This window comes from Monodelphis domestica, chromosome 1, assembly GCF_027887165.1.
Source record: "Monodelphis domestica isolate mMonDom1 chromosome 1, mMonDom1.pri, whole genome shotgun sequence".
In the NCBI taxonomy this organism is placed as follows: Eukaryota; Metazoa; Chordata; class Mammalia; order Didelphimorphia; family Didelphidae; genus Monodelphis; species Monodelphis domestica.
The window spans coordinates 235,629,871-235,655,264 of record NC_077227.1 but is presented as its reverse complement, the minus strand read 5'-3'; the positions used below and the strand labels follow the sequence as shown (position 1 = coordinate 235,655,264).

Genomic DNA, 25,394 nt, shown 5'->3' with positions numbered 1-25,394 from the left:
CTAGTGAACAAGCTTTATTATCCAGGAAATTAGGCTATTGCAGTCGTAACTAGAAAAAGGACACCTTTATCATAGAACTATAGTCATACTGAAAATTTCCTCCTCAGAAAGGAAATCAAAACTTGTCTATTAATAATAATGATGATAATGATAATTTACTTTGTGATTTATGGTCAACAGCACACATATCTCACACAAACATCAAGACAGTGAGAGAATCAGTGTCCACTCTTTCATAGAAGAGAAAACACAGTAGGACTTCATGCTTTGCCACTAGTCACAAAGATAATATCAGTTCATTCAGCATTTTCCTTTTATTATGCTATTGCTGCAGCAATTTAATCTAATTGAAATATGAAGACATATCCAAACATTAGCAAAAACATAGAAAGTAGGTCACATTATAAGGCCTAAAATTATTTTTAGCATCTGACATTAATGCAAAAGATATAACTAAAGTTGAGTCAGAAGATAATACCTCATTTGGATTTGTCAATGACTTCACACCATATTTAACAAGTAAAATAATCTCCAGATTCCATTTCTAAGCTACTAACAATTGTTGCTTATTTTCTAACCACAGGAACAACATAATCAAAGTCTCTAAGCCATAAATAAAAATAGGTTTATTATAAGAGGGCTGGTCTTACAATAAAGCTGGACTTCTAGTGAAGACCAAAAGGCCCCCAGTGCTATGAAAGACCTTTCTATATAGCCCCAAAGAATATCACAACTTATATACAAAGTTAAAAATAGATCAGGAATACTCATTGATAGAACAAGTTACTTGATGACTTAGAAGTCACTTGATGGAAAAAGAGGGTAGTGGTGGATCCTGGACTAGGAACGCAAAGATAAGAGTGGGTGGTGTTGAATGGTACCAAGCTTTGAACCCCAGGTCAGGGCTATTTCAAGACTAGATTTTTGCTGCAGGTGAATGATATAAAAAATTCGAGGGTATGGCTGACACTAAGGCCTATGCTAAAGCAGTTATTTACTTAATTCAAAACCTTAATACTTATACTAAAATAATCACAAAAGCCTACTAAAATCATGACTTATGTCAACTATCTTAGAATAACAATTATGATAAACTCAAAACAACTACCAACAGTAAAATCTAATCCTCATATAAGAGGGTAGGAGATTTTTCTCTCACACAATGAGATTTTGGTATTCTGCTCCAAATGCACATAGATTTTCCTTAAGAATAAATCTGATCTTATCATTCTTCTATTCAAATTAGAATGGCATCCCTATGACACTTGCAAGTGAATATAAACTCAGTTTGGCTTTTAAAGCCTTTTACAACCGGACCTCAGCTCACCTTTCCATCCTCATCATATACTGGTCCATACTCCTTTCTTGAACTCTACAATCCAGCTAAATAGAACCTCCTGCTGGATCTCTCACACAACCCTCCATCTCCCACCTCTGTTTCTTTGCACTGACTGCCCCATATCTAGAATACTCTCCTTCTTCCCTCACCTTCATACAATTACCCTTTTCCTTCAAGAACTAGTTCAAGCACTATTTACAACTCTTCTGCTTTTACTCACAAGCTGCTGAACAAGTTTGAAGAAATCATGCAAACGGATTCAGTCAAATACAGATGATTTGCTCTCAGTGAGGCATGGCAGAGTGAACAATCTTTTTATTCCTCTAATTTATTTTCTATCCAACAATATACAGAGGCTATTTCCAATGACCTCTTCCCTCCTCCAGCCTCCCTTCTATAACTGAAAAAATCGAGACTATTTGTCATGAGATTCCTTTTCTCCCCTTCTCTGTATCTCACTTTTGGTAATACATCTCACGTCTTTTGGTAAATACATCTCACGTCTTCCTGTCTTACCAGTCAGTAGAAGTGATTTTCCCCCTCATGAAAGTCAACTCCTCCACATGTACCACATGCTCTACAGCATACTGCCCATAAAATAATCCTCTTTCTTTCTCTAATCTTCAAAAATTTTTATTTATTCATTAATAAAATTTATCCATCCCATCTTCCTGCCTCCCATCACAGAAAGTATCAACCAGGAGACACACGTTTAAATAAATTAAGTCTTTTGCTGCTTCTGCCTTTCACAGTTCACTCTCTGGAAGTAACATTCACATATTTATTCTTTCAGCATTATTTCTGTAGCTGGGTATAATGTTCTCTTGGTTCTACTCATTTTACTGTTCATTATCCTGTGTAGTTCATTCCAAGTTTTTTGGTTTTTTAAAAGCCCATTTCTTATAGCACAGCAGTATTCCATCCCAATCATATACCACAATTTGTTCAACCATTCTTCAATTGATGGGCATCACCTGAGTTTTCAGTACTTTGCCACTACACATACATACACAAAACTCCTTAAATATTTTGGAATTTAATTGATCTTTATGAACAAATTCCTTCCCTGCTGCTACAAACCTGTCCAAGATTCTCATTCTGGAAAAAACAAACAAACCCTCACTTGACATACCATCTCATTAAATGATCTCCCTATATCTCTATTCCTCTTCTCAGCCAACTATCACACAACTATCTATACCCATTACTTCCTCTTATAATGACTGTCATTGATCTTGGCAGTTTTTTGTAGCTGACCAGGGTTTCTCTGACCTGATCCCCAACTAAATTATCCATGACCAAAGACAAGGGCAAGAGAGGAAATTGGAATCTTTGCATGAGGGGCTTGAGTGGCAGAGAATGTCAGTTGGAGAGCAAAGCATCGTGGGAAAGGTGAACAGACTTGGGAAAGATCCATATGGAATTCTTGGCTTTTAAAGCTGAAATCTTGACCAAGCAGGATGTGTTTTCCCAGCTGAGCATCTCACCAAGAGCCAGAAGGATATTTATTCTGTTTCTATTTCCAAGTTTCTACTGTAGAGCTATCATCTGTCTGACACCTCTAACAACATCCCTACAGAGGAGCAGATACCTCAAACCCCAAAGCGGGGGGCATGACCTCACTGAAGGAGGAGACTGGCTCCCTTTTCCTTCCAGCCCTCTTGCACCTGCTTTATAGTTTCCTTAGGCTAGATATATTTATATATTAAATTGTTGGATAATTTAGTTGGGGATCAGGTCAGAGAAATCTTGGTCGGCTACAAAAAGCTGCCAAGACCAAGGACGGTATTAGGAAAATAATTAAGGATACCCAGTCCCTCTTTCCATCTCCCAAACTGCCTTTGGTTTCATCAATAAACAGCTAAACTACAGTAAGATTTGTCAAGCACCTTGGTTTGAACTTGAGAAGGTATCTGAGGCAAGATTCAGAGAGCCATCAAAACCCTCCCCCACTGAGGCAAAGCCTCAACCTAGGCTTGTCTCTGGATCTTCTCTGTGCCAGGGAATTGAAGGTTAACCCTGGGTTTATTTTATTGACCTTTCTTCAACTCTCCATCACCCTTTCTTATCAGGGAACCCCAATTTACCCATGCAGCAGCTATCATAAGCCTCACTCAAGGGAGGTGAAAGGAAAGTAGGAGTCAACCCACCTACATCTCCTGCTCTTCTATACACTCAGGCCCTTCTCTATAAAGCCCTTGTGAACTCCACTAAAATACCATCAAAGACAGGGCCTTTATTATAATCCTAATAACCACCATTATTACACTCTCAATCCTATAATCTGGCTTACAAAACTCAACTGAAATTTCTCCCTCCAAAGTTACCAATGATCTTTTTAATGTCATATCTAATGACCTTTTTAATTAATCCTCATCTTTATGGATCTCTCTTTAAAATGACACTATTGACTTCTTTCTCCAGTAACTCCTCAGTTTCCTTTGCTGGTTCTTTATTCTTGTCATGCCCTCAAACTGTGATGTAAACCAAGACTGAATCCTTCATTCTCTTCTTTCTTTAAATGCCTCACCGACTCTATACACAGACTTATGTATCCTACCTTAATCTCTTTCCTGATCTCCAGTTACACATCTTCAATTGCCTGTTAGAGAATTCTAATGGATGCTGTTAAGTGTACTTTGATCTGGTGATGAAACTCAACATGTCTAAACAGAACTCATCTTTCCTCCCAAATTCACTCTTCTTTCAATCACCAACGTTTACAACATCAGGGTTATTATACTCAACTCCCAACTCTCATTCATCTCACATATTGAATCAGTTGCCGATTCATGTCATTTCTACTGTCCCATATCTTATATTCATTCCTTTCTCTCTACTCACTTGGATACCACCCCAGTTGAGCTTCTCATCACTCCCCACCTTGATTATTTCAACAGCCTCAGAGTTAATATTCCTGTCTCAAGTTTCTCCTCTCTCCAATTCTTCCTCCAGAAGTAGTAACTGACTCAAAAAGAAACAGATTCTGATCTGCATGATGACTCACAAATTACCATTATCAATTGTGTGCATTAAATATTTAGGGGGACCGCCCAATCCCAGAAGACTTACCTAATGGGGTGTCATAGTCATGTGTCTTAATTTGCCAGCATGGCAGAGGAGATTTCTGATTGGCAAGAAGTCAAGGAATGTGATGTGTAGGGACTAAGGTGAAACCCTGGCCAATTAGAAAATCTTAGGGAGAGGTTTAGACTGAGTTTAAAAAGCCAGCAAGTGAAGTAGTCTGGGGACTCTGCCATTTCTTGGCTTGTGGAAGAAGCTCTCAATCACTGTTAAGCCATCCTAGTGCTTATCTATGTAAGCCATTTCTGGCAAGCCCCTCACAACTTGGTCTCACCATACCTTTACATCATTAATCCACTCCACACACTGAACAGTACAGTCAAACTTATCTTCTTACTATCCCTCATGCACAATACTCCATTCTCTCAATCTTTGCATCTTTTTACTGGGTTCTCCTCCAAGACAAGAATACTCTCCCATATTACCTCTGCCTCCTAGAATTTTGTTCTTTTTCTGTTCCTGAACCTTCCATTAAAGCTTTTTACTGATACCCCACACTTCTGTTAATATACTCCACCCCAAAAGATCACTTAACTTATATTTGTCTGCTATGTATTTATTTATGTATATATGCTCTTTTCCCTAATAAAGCCTCCTTAGGGTAGAGATTATTTCATTTCTGTCTTTGCATCCCTGGCACCTAGCATTGGTACTGTAAAAATAAATTAGTGAGCTATGAAATAAAATATTTAGATGGAAAAACTGTTCCAATATAGGTTCAAAACCTGTTTAACTCACCAATCAGGTTCAAACTGTTTGGGTACTTTTGATAGAGGTAAGCAAAAGTATCCTCAGAGATGAGGTGAAGCTCAAATGTGAACTTCCCTTCAGGCTAGGCACAACGATGCTAAAGAGACTCTTATTATAAAATAAAGTATTTATTGAAATATGTAAGGATAAATAAAGGATTTCTAATTCTAAAGGATACTAAATCCACCCAAATAAACTCCCAGGTTCCACAAGGAACTGCTTCTCCTGTGTTAGACAAGCTACACTAATCCTCCCTGATCTGACTAACCAAAATTTATACTATCTAAATAAAACTACCTCTATTATCTTTATAAATCTTAACTTTGCCTTCAAATTATAAAATAGCAAAGGCTAGCTGGATGAGTTTCAAGAAGAATCAGGTTAGGACTCTGAGTCAGTCCAAACCCAGGATCAGGTTTTTCTTTCATCTTCCCAGAGTTAAACAATCTATAAAACCACAATAGGTAATCACTAGTGTTTCCCAAGTTGGGAAAGGAAAACACTGAGCTCCTTCAGATCTTTCTCTTGCACAGAGAGGCAAAGATGTTACCTCTTCCAGCCCTGAGAGAGAGTCTCTGAGAGTGTGTCTCTGCCAACTGCCAGAGAGCAACTCCCAACTGCCAGAGAGAATAATTGACATAGAAAAACAGTTATAAACTGTCAGCAATTGAAATTAACATGCCCTCTCAGCTCTGCTTCAAGCTCCAGTTTTTTCTCAAGCAGCCACTTTACTTCTTATCCCTAAACTAGTAAAGCAATATTTATTTTCGAATATCATCCTTTCAGTACCTAGAACATAGCAATCATTAAGTAAATCTTGTAGATTAATGAAGACTAATACAGGTGGGGACCAAATATCTATTTTTCAATTTTCAAATCTTCCCTCAGAAAAGCTAACGTTGTTTCCTACACAAAGTGAGCTTTTAATATAATTTAAGTTTTTCCTAATCACCAGTTACAGTCATTCAATAAGTGTTTAAATCATTATTGGGTACTAAGCAGTGAGATGACATTTATAAAATTAGATGGTAGAAGAACTATGGCTAAGGTCACTTATAGCTTGAAAATGCTAAGATTTGAACCTGGGATCAAAGAGCTAAATAGAAAGGAGTAGTGAATAAGGGTTAAAAAAAAAAAAGAAAAGAAACTGAATCAAGGCAAGATTGAAAATCTAGATAACCTGAAAGTATGAGCATCCAGGGAAGCCAATTTCACTTAATAACAATTTTACAATTCCTAACAGTGGAATTCTATCACATACTTTAACTTAGAACTGTTAATTCAGAATTTCTAAATCAATGAGTTAGATTCCTTTGTGTCTGACTAAAATTTTTTCCTATATTTATACTGTGATGAAGTGACCTAAAAATAATATTAAAATGTTAAATAAGACAGAAGCACCAATCTATCTGGTGCAGATGTCTTATCAATGATATAGTTGGTTAAAAGAAACAGAGAAGAGATGATACTGTAAAGATGTGAAAAACACAAATAAACTATGATATGTAAGGCAAAAACAGCAAATAACAAATCTCAAGCATTTCCTACCCGATAACATCAACGATGTTCGTGAACTCTGCATCCACTTCCAAATAAACGGAAATGGGAGCCCAGTTGTGATCATTGGCTATGATTTTCACTCTGTTCAGCTTTTTGTGATTAAGCATGTTTCTTAGGGCCTTCAGCAGGAAAAAAAATAAACAAAAAACAAAAGCAATAAATGGTCTGTATGCATTAAATGACTCAGAAATTGCTGACATTAATTTTTTAAAAAGAATAATATACCCGTTTATCATATACCACAATTGTTCAGCCATTCTCCATTTGATCCCTTCAGTTTCCAGTTCTTTGCCACCACAAATTACGCCTATAAATAAATATCATTGTACAAGTAGGTTCCTTCTTCCTATCTTTAATTTCTTTGGGATACAGACCTAGTAGTCGTATTGCCAATTCAAAGGCTAGAGTTTTATGGCCTTTTGGGCATGGTTCCAAATTGCTCTCCAGAGTGGTTGTTTCAGTTCACAGCTTCACTTACAGAATATTAGTGTATGAATTTTCCTGCATTCCCTCCAACATTTATCATTTTCCTTGTCATACTAACTAATCTGATAGGTGTGAGGTAGTACTTCAGAGTTGTTTGAATTTGCACTTCTCTAATCAATACTTATCTGGAACATTTTTCATATGACTAAAGATGTTTTAATTTTTTCATCTAAGAACTATCTGTTCTTATACTTTGACCATTTATCAATTGGTAATAAAATGGTAATCCAATATTCATTTTTTTCTTATAAAATTATTCCACTGTTATGTGCCTTCAGAGAAAGTACTGTTGGAGTAAGAATGCAGATGGAAGCCTATGATTTATCACTTGCTTATTTGAGTATGTTTTAGTTTTTTATAAGATTAATTTATAAAAATAATATGCAAATATGTTTTCTGTGACAATACATGCATAACCCAGTCTGAATTGCTTGCCAGCCCTGGAAGAACAGAGAGAAGGGAGAAAAACAATTTGGATTATGTAACTTTGGAAAACATATGTAGAAATTTGTTATTAAAATAAATTTGATTCACATATGCATATATGAGAAATAAGGCCTTTATCATTCACACACTGTAAGTTTTTTCCCTTACTCTGTTGTTTCCCTTAAAATCTTAGTTGTCTTAGTTTTGATAATGTAACACCTTTTTAATTTAATGTAGTCAGAATTATCTATTTTACCTGTCATAATGTATGTCTTATTTGATCATAAATTCTTCCCATATCCATAGGTCTGGCAAATACACTATGTTGTGCTCCTCTAATTTGTCTATGGCATCACAATTTACTTCTAAATCATATATGCATTTTTACTTTATCTCATTTTGAGCATGAGATGTTGGACTGTGCCTGGATTTTGTAATATTGTTTTCCAGTTTTCATAACAGTGTTTTACATATAAGTAGTTCTCTTTCCAAATGCTTGGATCTCCAGGTTTTTCAAACACTAGTATTATGGTCGCCTGACTTTTTTTTTTCCATTAATTCCCTTGATATTCTAGATCTGTTGTTCTTCCAGATGAATTTTGTTAATATTTTTTCTAACTTTATGAAATCCTTTTTGGGTAGTTTGATTGGCATGGCACTGGATAGGCAATTTAATTTAGATACGATTGTCATTTTGGTTATATTTGTTTGGCCTGCCCATGAGCAATTAATATTTTTCCAAGTGCTTAGATTTAACTTTATTGGTGTGAAAAAGCATGATGTTGTGTTCATACAGTTCCTAAGCTTATTTTGCCAAGTAGGCTTCTAGGTATTTTATGTTGTCATTAGATATTTTAAATGGAATTCCCCTTTCTATCCCTTATGGTTGGGTTTTATTCATTGTATAGGGAAATGCTGATGATTTCTGTGGGTTTATTTTATATCCTGCAACTTTGCTAAAATGGTTAATTGTTTCAATTAGTTTTTTGGTTAATTCTCTAAATATATCATCATATCATCTGCAAAGAATGATAGTTTTATTTCTTCATTGCCTAGTCTAATTCCTTCAATTTCTCCTTTTATTGTTAAGCTAGCATTTCTTGTACAATACTGGACAGTAGTGGTGATAATGGACATCCTTGCTTGACTGCTGATCTTAATGGGAAAGTTTTTAGTTTATCCCTTTACAAATGTTAATATGGAATGTTACATTTATTCCAGTATTCTCTAGTGTTTTTAATGGGAAAGGATATATTTTTTTCAAAAGCTTTTTCTTCATCTATTCAAATAATCATATGGTTTTCACTGGTTTTGTTATTGGTATGGTTAATTATGCTAATAGTTTTCCTAATTTTGAACCATCCTTGCATTTCTGGTATTACATCCACCTGTGTCATTATTATTATTATTATTATTATTATTATTATTATTATCATTCCTTGTGAGATGTTGCCGTAATCGTTTTGCTAGTATTTTAAATTTTTTGCATCCAAATTCATTAGGGAGATTGGTTTATAGTTTTCTTTCTTTTTTTCCTCTTCCTGATTTAGTTATCAATATCATATTTGTGTCATAGAAAGAATTTGTTTGAATTCTTTCTTTGATTATTTTTCAAAATAGTGTATAAACTATCAGAATTTATTATTTAAATATTTAGTAGAATTCACTTGTGAATTCATCTGCATGTGGGGTAATTCATTAGCTTGTTCAGTTTCTTTTTCCTGATATAGGGTTGTTTATTCTATTTCCTCTTCTGTTAATCTGGATAATTAACATATTATTTTAATATTCATGTATTTATTGGCATACAAACAGGCAATAATTGCTTTAATTCCCTCTTTATTGGTTATCCTGTTGGTAATTTGCTTTTCCTCTTTCTACTTTTCAATGATTGTTTCTATGATTTGTTCTTTGGTCCACTCATTTCTTTTTTTTTTTTAACCTTTATCTTCTGTCTTGGAGTCAATACTGTGTATTGGCTCCAAGGCAGGAGAGTGGTAAGGGCTAGGCAATGGGGTTCAAGTGACTTGCCCAGGATCACACAGCTGGGAAGTGTCTGAGGCCAGATTTGAACCTAGGACCTCCCATCTCTAGGCCTGGCTCTCAATCCACTGAGCCACCCAGCTGCCCCCCACTCATTTCTTAAGAAAAGGTTTAGTCCCCCCCCCCCCCCCGTGGCCCTTAGTTGAGTGTAATTTTTATAGCATTATGGTCTGGATGGGATGCATTTATTATTTCCACTTTTTTGCATTTGGTTATGAATTGTTTATGTCCTATTATACCTGCTCAGTTTTTCTGAAGATACCAGGAAAAGGTATATTCCTTTCTATTAATATTTGGCTTTCTCCAGAGGTCTATCAAATCTAAACTTAATTTCTTTCTGATTTGTTTTTGGTTTGATTTATCTAGTTCTTATATATAGTCTTATTTTTTAATTTCCTCTTATAACTCATGTAACTTCTCTTTAAGGAATTTGGATGCTATGTCATTTGGTGCATATGTTTAGTACTGATATGATTTCATTGTCTATGGTACTTTTTATCAAGCTGTAATTTGTAATTTTCTTCCTTAATTCTTTTAATTAGATCTACTTTCTGAAAAAAAAAAACCCTAGATCATTTTTCACTTTTGCTTTGTCTAGTATCATAAATGTTACCCTTGATTTTTTAAACTTTAGCTGAAGCACAGTATATTCTGTTCTAGCCTTTTACTTTTACTCTGTGTATAACTCCTTGCTTTAAATGTATTTCTTGTACACAGCATATTTTGGGATTCTGCCTTTTAATCCACTCTGTTATCTTCTTTGACTTTATGAGTGAATTCATCCTGTTTACATTCACATTTGTAATCTGTGTTTTCATCTTATTTTCCCATTTATCTTTCTTTCTCTCCTTTCAGCCTTACCCTCTTCATAAATGCTTTGCTTCTGATTACCACCTCCCCTGATTAACTTCTCTCAGTCACCTCCTCTTATTCTTCCTTCCCTTTTTGCTTCCCTATAGTGTAAGACAAGTTTCTAGAGCCAAATATGAATCTCATTCACACTTTATGCCAATTCCAATGAGAGTAAGGTTCAGGAATTGCTTGTTACTCTCCCATCATGTCCCCACTGTACCTATTTATGTATCTCCTCATGTGAAATAATTCAGCTCTATCTCCTTTTCTTTTTTTCCAGTGTGTTCTTATCCTTCAATTTTGTTTATCTATCATCCCTTAATATTCCTTTTACTCCTTAAACTCTTTATGTATACTCATATTCCTTGCCCTAATAGCTAAAGTTCTTAAATATCTTCAGTACTTTGAATATTCTAAGTATTCTAAATTTTTTAAGTATCTGAAGTCTTATAAATATAAGTTTCTTATAACCTTCCCATGTAGGAGTCAGTTTGGCCCCCAAAATTCCATTGAGTGCATTAAGCATCATCATAACTTTCATAATGTAATCAGTCTGAAAACCGACTGATTCTTTTAAGTACCACAAGTATTTTATATATCTCTTATAACATAGATATCATAAGTATCCTAATTACCATTTTCCCTTGTAGGAATGTAATGAGTGTCACCCAATTAAGTTCCTTGAGTTTTCTTTTTTTGTTTTCCTTTTTGTACTTCTTTTGAGTGTCATATTTTGACAATCAAATTTTCTTTTCAGCTCTATTCTTCTTATAAGGAATGCCTGGAAATCCTCTATTTCATTAAATATAAATTTCTACTCTTAGAGTATTATTCTCAGTTTGGGTAGGTAGGTGACTGTAGTCCTAAACCCTTTGCCTTCCAAAATATCATATTCCATGACTTCTGGTCCTTTAATGTAGAAACTGCTAGGTCCTCTGTAATCCTAATTATAGCTCCATGATACTTGATTTTTTTTCTGGCTGCTTATAGTATTTTCTCCCTGGCCCAGGAGTTCTAGAAATTGGCTATAATAGCCTTGTGAGTTTTTAATTTGGGATCTCTTTTAGGGGGTGACTGGTAAATTCTTTCAATTTTTCCCTTCTGGTGTGAGGATATCAAGGAATTTCAATCATTTGTCAGTTATCTCTCCTAGATTTACTATCTAGGTGTATTTCCAGTGAGAAAGTCAGATTTTCTTCCATTTTTTCATTCTTTTGAATTTCTTTTATTGTTTCCTGATGTCTTAAGGAGTCAAAAGCTTCTATTTGTCTAATTATAATTTTCAGAGATCCATTTTCTTCTTTTGATTTTTGTACTTCCTTTTTGGGGGTGGAAAATTTTTTCTTATTTGAGGTTTTGCACTTCTTTATTTAGGGAATTGTTTTCTTCAATAATTTTGGTTCTAAACCTTTGACTTTCTATTAATTTTCTTTCCTAAACTTTTTTCCAAATCTTACTCTTTCTTTAAACACAACTTCTATCTTAAAATCATTATTATATATTGATTCTAAGGAAAAAGAGCAGTATTGAAAGGCAATGGCAGTTAAGTGATTTGGCCAGAGTGATATGGCTAGGAAGCATATAAAGTGAGATTTTAATCCAGGGCCCTCTGTCTAAAAGCCTGACTCTCAATCCACTGAGTCACTTAGCTGTCCCCTTACTACTTTTTTATCCTCTTTTTAGAGCTCTTTCAGGATTCATTTTGAGACTTTCATATTTTCCTTTGAGGTATCATGCATTTTTCATTTTTGTCCTGCTATCTTCTGACCTTGCATTTTGGTCATCTCTGTTCTAGAGTCAGGCTTTTTCTTGATCATTTACTCATTTTGTGGGGTTCTTTTTCACAAATTTTGCCTATGTGTTGAAGGTCAACTCTACTCCTGGGGTAGAGGAGAACTGTCTTGAGTTTCTATTTTGGTCATTTTCAGGCCTGGGGTGAGTTAGGCTGTTTCTAGGGTCCCAAACTGAGTACTTTACAAATGTTGTTTGAGCCAGATCCCATTGGGTTCAACCCTCTTCTCTCATGGCTAGACCTTGGTAGCCTCAATTCCTCCCACTGCAGTCTGTGCTGTGTCGTGCTGGATTCTACAATGGCTAAATAGAGCTGAGCTACTATTTCATTGTCTCTGGAGTTAATCTATTAGAGCATGAAACAAATGCTAAGACACCAAGGCGAATAGGAGATTTTAAACAATAAAGTTAAAAGCAACATATTACAGAAATATTTTGGTGTTGCCACAGCTTCAATTTCTGTGAGCTCATAATTTTCCTTGTTTGGCAACAATATGGAAATTAAGCATTTCAAGGTACTACAAACCTTTATATAGTTTTTATCAGGATCTTTCTCATTCCAAATCTAAAAAACAAAACAAATTTTTAAATAAGGTTGCAATATAAAAGTTCAAATGCAAAACAAGAGTCATAATAAATGGAACTTCTTTTCCATGTTTCAAATTATGTGACTGTCACTTTTTTTACTTTCAGTCCTTAGAGAATGCATATATTTATGTTTTATAAGACATTAGGATACCTTTAAAGAAATAAAATTATTTTAAAGGAATTAAACATACAGTTCAATTTACTAGAAATGCAGAGGGAACAAAATCAAAAGAAAAATTTCAAAACAACTGGTTAAAAAAATGAATCCTTTGCCTACATTCTTAAAAGCAGGTCAGATATTAGTCAGCAAACTATGTTTCAATCTGTCAAATGGGCATCCATAAAATTTATTACTAAACCAAATAAACAAATCAAATTCTTAATAGCCATGGGAAGGACAATAGCAAGGAATACTAATGAAATTCATTAGGATTAGGATTAGACAATCACAGAATTTCAGAGGCACCCTGACAAACAAACCCATTTCCCCTCTTTTACAGAGGAAAGAGCAAAAGGCCCAGGGATTAAGTAACTTGTCTTAACTCTCATAGTTACTTAGTGACAAGACTGAGACTAGAAAATATCTCTCCAGTTCCCAGTCCCTGATGGAGATACAGAAGAAGGGAAGAAACTGAATGGCAGTTCTGAAGAAGTAAAGGCCATTTACATTACCAAAGGAAAAAATTAGATAGATGACAAGAAGGACCAGTTACATGATGGAATGTAGTAGCATCTAAATATAAAATTTAACTAAAGATGCAGGGTAAAAAAGGAAAAAAATGAAAGATAAATTCAAATATATTACTAACCCCAATATAATCAATGTCCAATTTATGATGTTTTTTAGCACCCAATATCCAAGACACAACATATAAAGCAGTCATTGTCATATTGGCATAGGGATCTCTTCTACTTGGATTTAGCCAACCAGGAAATGCCCATGGCAACCCTAAGAAAGAGATAATGAATGGATAAAAGGCTGAGTTAATAGAGCAAGTCAATCAACATTAAAGTAATGCTTAGTATTTTACACACACACACACACACACACACACACACACACACACACACACACGTCTGATGAATTTCACAGACAGAATAGATATCCATGTTCTTTTCCAAAAATATTAAAGTATTTTTAAGTGGAAAAAATGTTTTTTGATATTCAATACCTTCTCAACTATCAATTGCCTCTCTATTTTGACTGGAGGCTAGAGAGTCCTTCATAGTAGGCTCAGAAATATCCAGATGACCCCATTTTTATTCAGTTTCTCTATATAAGCTACCTCTTAGAGCTTCCTTTTGTGTACTCTTTTCCCTATTAGATAGTAAACTCCTTGATGGCAGAGTTTCTGCCTAGTATATAGAAAGCACTTAATAAATGTTTACTGAATTTAAGAAATGTGCCTAATGTTTCAGAGGATAGAGAAGAATATTTTTTTAAATTTGGTCAAATCTATCTGATTCTAAACCTCAAGCTGAATGTTAGTAATAAATTGATAAAAACTCATCAAGAGATCATATATATATATATGTGTGTGTGTGTGTGTGTGTGTGTGTGTGTGTGCATGTGTCTGTGTGTATTGCATCTGTATAAATAAAAAGTATTTATAGTATATTTTATTTTATATATTATATATCATATCTACTTATATTACATTCTGGTAGTATTGTATAATATACTAATTATAACATAGTTAATAGAATAGAATATATTCATATAGTATACTTAGTATATCATGTGTTATTACATATATGTAATTGCATGTTGTGTTATAAATATTTTATGGTATTATATGGTTATATATTATATTATGTAATAATTTATATGTACTATTATTATATTATCAAGCATTATATATTTACAATACAGTAGTATACATTTTATATTATTGTATGATATAGAATACATGCTTTATTATATAGTATAGTACATGTATAATATATATGTGATACAATTATTATGTTACCATATATAATAATATACTAATAATTTAATGATCTCTCAGTGAGTTTATACCATTATATTATACTATAGATTATATACATACAGACACATATTGGGGGGCAAGGCAGCATACAAGTACACAGCATAGAGTGCTAGATTTTGGAATAAAGAGTTGAGTCTGAATTCCAGTTCAATCTCTTAGTCCCTGTATGACTTTAAAAAAATCAGTTAACCTTTCTAATCATTAGTTTCCACATTTTTAAAATGAGAGGTTGGTCTAACTGCCTTCTAAGATCCCTTCTAGATCTCAATAAATAATTATGTAGTTATAATTTGAAAATAGAAATAACAGAACTAATTTAGTAAAGATGCCAAATCTGAATATACAAAACATTTTTATAACATATATAAATATATAAAGGTGATAACCCTAAGTGTTACTCCAGTAACTGAGTTCTTCTGTCTCTCTGAGACAATACACATTCTGATAATATTACAGTTGTTCACAACACTCTTTGAAGACCTTTTCTATAGCTACTCTGAGTTTAGAAAATTTAGTCTTAAAAATAGTCATGTGCCTTTATAATCATACCTTGTTCTAGATTTAAAAAATAATATTAAAGTTCAGACTTTTAGGTTTTTGATTTAAGCAATTAGCCAAGTCATCTGAATCTCCAGTGAATGACTGGGTTGTTACTAGACTTGATTCCAAAAAATTGATTTATTTCCCAAATCAAACTCACATTAAAAAAAATAAAGAATAATGCCATTATAAAGTAATGAGAGCTTTACTCACCTGGATAATGGGAAAGCTCTGAAAGAGAATCAAATATTAAATTTTTTACCAATAAGTTTAATATTGGGATTCCTCTTCTTAGCTTCCTTCATTAACCACCATTCATAGCCTCTGCGATAGTCACCCATCTCATTACTAGAGTGCATATGGGAGGGCTCAGTACCATCTAAATAGAACAGAGGGGGAAAAGGGGAAAGAAATTTTTAGTTTACAGCTCTTCAAACTATGCAAGATTCGCTTAAAAACACACTTCTAAGAAACAGTATTCCAGGTTTAAATCTGAAATTAAAAAATAACTTCATCAAAAGGTTTCTTAAGTGACTGGTCAAATATGTTAATATTTAATATATTTTTAATAATTAAATAATCTGCATATAGAAAGAAATCTTTAGAGCTTGTTTAGAATTTTTAGTCCTTAGAACTTTTCAGGATTGTGTGAAGATGGTCAAGTAGGGTGTGGGACTTCCTTGCTCTCCAAACTCATCCACAAACAATCAGAAAACACTCTATAGAATAAATGTTAAAAGATGCAAAGCCAGGTCTCTTTGACTTCCCTAACCTCAGTTTCACCAAAGGAGGGCAAACAACACCACAGAATCAACAAGTGCCAAGCTCTAGAGCAGCGATGGGGAACCTTTTGGAGATAGAGTGCTGCCCTGCCTCCATCCCAATCCAGAACAAGTGCTATGGCATGCCCTCCCACCCCACCAATCCTCCCACCCCTCTTACTTACCCCATATAGGGGAGGAAGGAAGCACTCCTATTGGGGAGCTGGGCAGAGGGGAAAAGAATGAGAGCGGCTTGTGGAGAGGAGGAGGAAAAGGGCCCAAACACTCTGCTCCCTTCCAGCTATGTGCCACACTGTGAGCTATGCTCCCCTCAAACTAAGTTCCTCTCCAACCCCACCACAGGAATCACTACAGACTCAACAGGCTGCTAGTCTGCGCTGTGCCCTCACACAGCATGTGAGCCCTCCAACCCTCCACCCTCCCCATCTAGTGCCTTACCTAAGACAGGGGAGGGAGGAGGTGCTCCCATTGGCTGCTGGGCAGAGGGGCAGGGGAAGTGAGGAATGTCCTCAGGTGCAAGGAGAGTGGGAGGGGAACAGCTCCACCCCAGTCCCTCAGGCTTTCTAGTAAGGAACTTTGTTGGGTGACTGCAGGCATGCCCACAGAGAGGTTTTTGTGTGCCCTTTTTGGCACACATGCCATAGATTTACAATCACTGCTCAAGAGGACAGAATTGGCAGTCTCACACCCTGGGAGTTCATACCAACAGTGACAGATACTGTCAGAGCCTTAGGAAAGGCTGTGTAGGCTGCAAACTTTTCCCCAGAGATCCTCACTGATCCACAGCAGGGGGAGGACCATTGATCAGGGAAGGACTTTGGGGCACCCAAGAAAGCTGACCACACATCTACTCTAAGCCAGACTGCAGCATCAAAAGAGAAAGAGTGGGGAGGGAACACATACCAGTGAGTGTGGCTGTTAAATGTCTGGGGCCCTGTGGGCTATGGTCACCCCCAGAGAATGGGGTCCCTGGCTGCTGTCATGGGGGAAGGTGAGCTGCTAGTTTGAAGGATCAGAACTAACTGGGGTTCTGATTGGAGCACAGAAGGTCAATCACAGGCTGGGGCTTAAGCAGGGGACCCAGAGACTACACTTGACCCTGAATTATAGAAACTAGAAGAACTAAATAGGGCCCAAGAAATAATAAACACAATTGACCAAGAAAATAGATCAAAGAATAACAGTATAAGAATTGTCAGACTCCCAAAAAGTTATACCCAAAAATGGAGCTTAGATACCATCCTCCAAGAAATCATTAAGAGTAAATGACCCAGAAATTCTAGAACTAGAGGGTAAAATGAACATTGAAAGATTTCACCAGTCACTACCACAAAGAGACCCCAAGTGCACAGGAACATCATTGGTAAGTTCTGTAGCTCCCAAGTTAAGGAGAAAACACTATAAACCATAAGAAAAAAATTAATATTATGGAACTACAGTCAAAATAACATAAGACTTAACATATTTAACAATAAAAGAATGAAGGGCATGGAACACAATATTTCAAAGAGCAAAGATACTGGGTTTATCACCCAGGATGACATTCTTAGCGAAGTTGAGCACAATTTTACAAGGAAAAAAATGGATATTTAATGAACTAAAAGAGTTTCAACTACTCTTAGGGGGAGGGTACCCAGATCACAGTAGAAAAGCTGATCTACAAGAATCATGAAAAAGCAAACATAAAAGACCAAATAAAGGGCCCCAAAGGTCAAACTGTTGACTTCTCATATGAAAAAAATGACATCAATAACCTCTAAGAATAATCTTTATTTAAGTAGTTCAAAAGAGCATATATAGATAGAAGATTTGGATGAAATGGAATCAGCTAAAAATAGTAATAAAATAGAACAAGAAGAGGTAAAATAGAACAATTATCTCATATAAAAGAGGCATGAGTGGAAGATGTCATAGGGAAGGGGAAGAATGGTAGAGGACTTATAGTAATAGAACACTATTTTCATCAGATCTGGGTTAAAGAGTGAACAACACTGAGAATAGAGTGAGAGGGAAGGAAGATAAGTGCAAAGAGATAGAGTACAAAGTAAAAAGATCTTGGTTGGAATTCAACGAAGGATTCCAAAAGAATGTGGGAACAGAATAAAGGAAGGACTTGAAGCTGAAGCTGGGAGAGTTCCTGTTTGATTCAGAACTTGGAGAGTGGTCTGTTGGGAAGTTAATTGCCAATCTTGGGAGGAGCAGTTGAGCCATCTGACTGGTTACCAGCTTCTGGACTGATTTCTCCCTCCGTTCATGCTTCTGTTCCTGTTTTTGTTCCTCTTTTGTTCCTGTTTTGTTCATGATCTTGATTTTAGTCACCTGTGTGACTCTGAGAAGATAGCCAGCCTGAACCTAAAACTGTGATTTGTCTGTACTCCAATAACACTGCAGGCATTTACATATACGCCTTGGTGTCCCTACCATCTGGTCATCACCCTTATCCAGTCAACCTGATCTATTAACACTTACTAACCACTGTTTTGGAGTGGCTTTAGATTAGGAAAGGTAGAGCAGGGATGTGGGTCACAGCACAGATAGGTTAGGGTGTCAATTAGCGTTCAAGAAACTGAAGGCAGGTCTGTGAAGGCCTTTTATATTTGAAGGATGGAGTAATAGACATATTAGAACAGGGAACTGCCTTTGCTCAAGTCCTTGTTTAAACTTCATTAAACCTTTTGTTGTTGTATAACACAGTCAGATTGTGTTCATGAAAAATTCAGGAATTGAGAGCCACCATTTTGAATAAAGTACTATCAATATTAAATTTATATGAATCAAATGTTGTAGCATCCAAGTTTTTAAAGGAAAAGCTTAAGTGAGCTATATATGGAAATAGAAAACAAAAAAAAAATAATAGTTTTGGGGACCTTCAATTTTCTCCTCTCAGATCAAGAAATTTAATAAAAAAAAAGAGAGAAGTCAAGCAGATAAATAGAATCTTAGATAAGTTAAATATGATAGTTATCTGGAGAAAGTGGAATGGAAACAGAAAGGAGTATATTTTCTTGTCAGTAATATATGGTATATTTACAAAGATGTACCATATATTAAGGAAAAACATTATTGTTAAATGTAGAAAAGCAGAATATTAAGTATATCCTTTTCAGGCCATAATGCAATTAAATTGAATATAATAAGAACTGATCATGGAAACAAAAAAGTAAAAACTCATTGGAGACTAAAATAATTTAATCTTAAAGAATGAGTGAGTTAAAGAACAAATCATAGAAACAATAATTTCATTAAAGAGAATGATCATGAGAAAATCTATCAGATATAGCAAAGGCAATAATTAGAGAAAAATGTTTATCCCTGAATGCTTATATTACTAAAACAAGGAAAGAAAAGATCAATGCATTAGGAATGCAATTTAAAACTAGAAAAAGAACAAATTAAAAATCCCCATGAACACCAAATTAGAAATCCTAAAAATTAAAGGTGAGATTCAACAAATTGAATGTAAGAAAAGCAATAAAAAGTTAATGAATAAATCCAAGAATTGGTTTTATGAAAAAAAATCAACAAAATAAATAAACCAATGTTTAATATGATTTAGAAAAAGAATCACTACCAATAAGAGTGAAAAGGGTGAATATACCACCAAGGAAGATGAAATTAAAGCAATTCTTTATTAGGTGTTACTTTCCTCAATTATATGCAAATTTAACAAGAAAAGTGAAATGGAAGAATATTAACAAAAAACAAACTACCTATACTATCAGAGAAGAAAATAGAATACTTAAATAAATTTATTTTAGAAAAGGAAAATGAATAGGTCATAATGAACTTCCTAATAAAAAAGCATCAGGAACAGATGGATTTAGAAGTAAATTCTACCCATTATTCAAAGAACAACTAATTCCAATATTAAATAAATTATCTGAAATAACAGGCAAAGAAGGAGCTTTACCAGACTCTTTTATAACATAAATTTGGTACCAATACTTAAGCCAGGAAGAGAAAAAACAAAGAAAGAAAATTATAAACCAATTTCACAAAAAAATATGGATACAAAAATCCTAAATAAAATATTAGCTAGAAAACTACAACAATATATCACAAAAATTATACATTATGGCAAAACAGAATTTATACCAAGAATGCAGGGATAATTTATTATAAGGAAAACAAACTATCAGTGTAACTGATTATGCTAATAACAAAAATAATAAAAAAAACATGATTATATCAATTGTGCAATGAATAGATGAAGAAAAAAGTCTTTGACAAATACAATACTCATTCCTATGAAAAACACTGGAAAGCATGGGTGTAAATGAATTTTTTCTTATAATGATATGAAGTCAACCACCTAAAATTATCAGCAAGTATTTTATTTGTAATGTGGACACCAGAAGCCTTCTGAATAAAATCAGGAATGAAACAAGGATGCCCATTATCATGAATATTATTTAACATAATATTAGAAATGCTAGCAAATAGCACTAAGAGAAGAAAATGAAACTGAAAGAATAAGAATAAGCATATTGGTAATAAAACAATCTGTTTTCACTGACAATATTACATATATATTACTAATATATTTTTAAATAGATAAAAAGAAATATATAAATAAAAATTAAAATCCTAGAGATTCAATTAAAAATTAGCTGAAATTATCAATAATCTTAGCAAAGAAGCAGAATATAAAACAAACCTACATAAATCATCAGCATTTTCATATATTACTAACAAGGTCCTCCAAGAAGAGACAGAAAGAGATATAATATTAAAATAGTCACAGATACAATAAACTGTATTAGAGAATACCTGCCAAAATAACCCTAGGAACTATACAAACATAATTTAAAAACACTTTTTAAACAAATGAAGTCAGATCTAAATAACTGGAGAAATAATCATTGCTCATGGGATGGGCAGAGCCAAAATATTTTAAATTACAATACTATCTGAACTAATCCATTTACTCAATATCATCCCAATCAAATAACCCCCCAAAATTTTTTGAGCTAGAAAAATTATTAAAATTCATTTTGAAGAACAAAAGATAAAGAATATAAAAAGAATTGATGAAAAATGTAAAGGAAGGAAGTCTAACAGTACAATATTTTAAATTGTATTAAAAAGCAGTAATTATCAAAACTCTCTGGTACTGGCTAGGAAAGAGAAAGGTACATCAGTGGAACAGGACAAACATATAACAAATACTAGTAAAAGATTACAGTAACTTTGTATTTGACAAAAAGTACAGATCCAGGTTTGGGGGATAAGAAATCATCTTTTGATAAAAATTGTTTGGATAACTAGAAACTAGTTTGGCAGAAGCTAGATCTACACCAATATATAACACCATTTACTAAAATAAGATCAAAATAGATACATGAACTGGATATAAAAAAGATACAAATAAATTGGAGGAAGAAGGAACATATCTATCAGATTTATGAGTAATAAGAGATGGAAAACAATGTGAGATGTAAAACAGATAATTTTGAGTGCATTATATTAAAAGGGGTTCATACAAATAAAACAAATGTTGCCAAGATTAGAAGAAAAGCAGAAAATTGGGGGATAGGGGTCTCATCTAAAATATATAGAGAAATATGTAAAATTCATAGGAATAAAAGCTGTCCTCAAATTGATAAATGGGCAAAAAATATGAAGAATTTTCAGATAAAGAAATCAAAGCCATATAGAGCTGTATGAAAAAATGCTTCAAATCACTACTGATCAAAAGTTCAAGGCCAAAATAATTCTGAGATACCATTTCACACCCATAAGATTGGCTAAAATGATAAAAGGGGAAAATGGCAAATATTGGAGGGGATGTAGAAAATGGGGTCATTAATATTATGTTGGTGGAACTGTTTAGTGATCCAAGCACCCTGGAGAGCAATTTGAAATTATACCCCAAGAGCTATAAAACTGTCAATATGCTTAGAACTAGTGTCTGTTTCCTGAGGAGATGGGGGGTGGGGGTGGAGGGAAGAAAAGAATCTGTATGTTCCAAAATATTTCTAGAAGCTCTCTTTCAGTTGGAAAAAAAAATGAGAAATTAGGAGTATGGCCATCAACTGGGGAATGGCTAAACAAATTGTGGCATGTGATTGTGATAAAATACTACTGCAACACAGGAAACAATGAGCAGGCTAATTTAAAAAAAAAACTTGTAAGAACTACATAGGATAATGAAGAGCAAAATGAGTAGAACCAAGAGAACATTATATACAGTTAAAGATTTATTAGTTAAAGAATAACTTGTGAATGTCACCTCCAGAGAATGAATTAAAAAATGGAAACATGAAAGACACAATCTATGTATACATATCTGTCTCCCCAATGATGCCTTTTATAATAGAAGGAAGGGAGGGAGTGGCTGAGATAATTGCAAATAAATTCTCTTAATAAAATGAAACTATACATATATGTAATGAGTTTTCTCTTCTCAGTGTGTGTGACAGGAGAGGGGGGGAAGAAGAGTTTGGAACTGAAAAAAATAAAAATAAATTAAAAAAATTAAAAAATATCCTACACTTTCCTACAACCACATCTATGCTCATGAAGTTTGCGATGCCTCTACTCTTTTCTCTGTGCCCACTGAATCCCAAGAGAGCCCTTTATAATATTGATAGTATATGATCCAAAACAATCCCAAAGGACTCATGGTAAAGAATGACATTTGCTTCCAAAGAAAGAATTGAGAGTTTGAATCCAGACCAAAGCAAAATTTTTTTTCACTTTAATTTTCTTGTTCGTTTCCCTCCACAAAAGAATTAATATGGGGAAATGTCTTACACTATTTCACACTACTTATCATCTCAGTGGGAAGGTAGGGAAAGGGAAGGAAGGAAAGAGTTCAATACTTTTTAAAATGCTGGAAATTATTCACATGTAATAGGAGAAAAATTTAATTTAAATTAAAAAGGTGAGTGTTGCAAAAAAAAAGCACACATCAGTAATATAAAAATGAGTAATTTTGAGGATTTTTATAAGCTGATGAATAAGGAAATTAGTAGAACCAGAAGATAATTTATATAATAACAACACTCTAAAGACAAACAACTCTGAAAACTGCAGAGGTATGATCAAGGCAATAACCATTCAAATTAGTGAATGACCAAACCAATGGGCACTACATATTGACTTGGAAAACCACGTTAACATTAGCTATGTTCCACTGTATTTTTATTTTGTTAAATACTCTCCAATTACATTTTAATCTGGCCACTGAAGCACTAGAGAGTGTTGCAGACTGCACTGGCCCATATACCACATGATAGACACTGCTAATGTTATTCATTATAGAAAGATTAAGGATTGAAGGAATAGAGTGAGCTATGGAGAGGGGCTGGGGAAGTGGATATATGTATGTGTCTGTATATGTGAGTATGTACATGTGGGAAGGGTATGACTGGGTATAGATGTGAGTTTAGCCATATGCAATACATATTTATCACAAAGAATTTGTTTTTTTTTCTTTTTTATGAGTATGGGATGTGAATGTAAGGGAAAAAAATTTCTGTTGTTTTCAAGAAATGGGGAATGTTCAGGTGTGAAATATGCACATATGTGCATTTTCATGAGGCACTGTACTATCAGTTTTATTTTACTCTTTTATTTTGTTATGAGAAGTCTCAAAAAGTGGAAGGAATCTGTAAATGTAAAGTAAAAACATTAATTACATGAAAAATAATGATAATAACTAACATTTATATAACACTGAATGTATACCGGGAGTTGTGCTAAGCATTTTAGAATTTTAATCTTATTTTGTAGGGTTCCAGGTATAAACCAATCATGAAAGTATTAAAAATGTATTTGAAAGCTGATTCTTATGAAGAATATGCTCATGTACCAGACTTATGGATATATTTCTGATATTTCACATGATTGATTTCTGGACCCGTGAACTGAATCGGGACTCAAATCTTGTAGTATTCTAACCCCTCCCCAAGTCTGCAGTATGAAGACTGGCTAGCTATCTCTATAGTCTCTTTGTATTGTCAAAGGCACTCATTTAGCATTTGTATGAGATAGGGTCAGTGTGCTGAAGGTCACATGAAATTCTGGTCTGGGCATTGGTTACTCCATTGCCTTAGGATTGGCTTCTGTATCTACTCATTGATTGCCGATATGATGCTAATTTTTCTTCCATGTCACCTATTTGATGTGGTAGAGGCATGGAAAGAGAGAGGACTTGTAAGCCAAGATGCAAGAACCAAGGCTGGGGACCTGATTGTCAATCAAGAGGAAGGTTCCAAATGGAATATTCCCAGGAGTGGCAGTTGGGGGTTTCTGGCTACACAGAGAAGAAGAAAAAACTTGGCTTTGGCTTTTGGACTTGATCTCTGTCTCTCTGGCTTTGGGCAGTTGAGGCTGGCTGAAAGACCCTTATGAGACTGACTTGGTTTTGGGATTCTCTGATCAAGGGGAAACCTTTGCTCTATTTGAGATTAGATTGATCAACAGTTGGAGGAAAGCCAGGTTGAAGGAGAGATTTTGGACTTTGTTTCTCTCTTAGGGAGTTGTCTCAGACTGAAGGATCCTTGGAGGGTGAGGATTCAGATTTTAAGCTGAGAGACCTTGCTGATTTTATGAAGAAGAAAGAAGATTTAAAAAGCTGCTGTCCTCCATCTCTGTCCCTCTGTCACAGTTTTGGCTTCCCAAGCCCTCATAATCCTCATTTTTTATTAAGGACATCCTCATCCCTCTTACCTCAGTTTCCCATCCTGTTACCCCAATAAACCCCCTGACTAAAAAAGGAAAAGAAATGAGTATTTTTATAGTCCATTCAGTGGGAGTAGGAGGAGGAAGCCAAAGGCTTCCAGAAGAGGGTGGTTAAGGGAGGGAGTGAGGGAGGAAGGAGGTTAGGAAATAGATTGGTCCATCAGGCCTCTACCACATTGATTAATTATTCCACAACCCCCATTCCTTGGAACCCTCAATAAAGTCCAGTCTATCTGTCTGTCTGGAGGCTTTACCACTATCAGAGCATGACAACGCAGACTAGGCTTTATGCTGAAGAATCCTTTGTCTCTGTGTCTCTTTTCCCTCTTTATGTCTTCCCTATCTTAAGCCTGAAACCCTTCCACCCATATTCCCTCATCCCCCAGCTTCCCTTTCAGATGACCAAACCATATAAGAATATCTTGTAGCTACAGGATAGCTACATATTTCATCCATGATAATATAATTCAAGTA

General features: G+C 34.6%; 1 protein-coding gene across 3 annotated transcripts in view; it reads right to left on the bottom strand.

The window, feature by feature from the left end:
• LOC103095430 (galactocerebrosidase-like) overlaps nt 1-25,394 on the bottom strand; it is a 235,621-nt gene that overhangs the window by 67,711 nt on the left and 142,516 nt on the right. For all 3 annotated transcript variants that reach the window (XM_056810588.1, XM_056810587.1, XM_056810586.1), the window contains exons 4-7: nt 15,713-15,829; nt 13,729-13,868; nt 12,858-12,896; nt 6,722-6,852 (exon numbers count right to left, since the gene is read on the bottom strand). In XM_056810588.1, coding sequence (XP_056666566.1) covers nt 6,722-6,852; nt 12,858-12,896; nt 13,729-13,868; nt 15,713-15,809 — 407 coding nt within the window. In that variant the 5' untranslated portion in view covers nt 15,810-15,829. The remainder of the gene's footprint in view (nt 1-6,721; nt 6,853-12,857; nt 12,897-13,728; nt 13,869-15,712; nt 15,830-25,394) is intronic.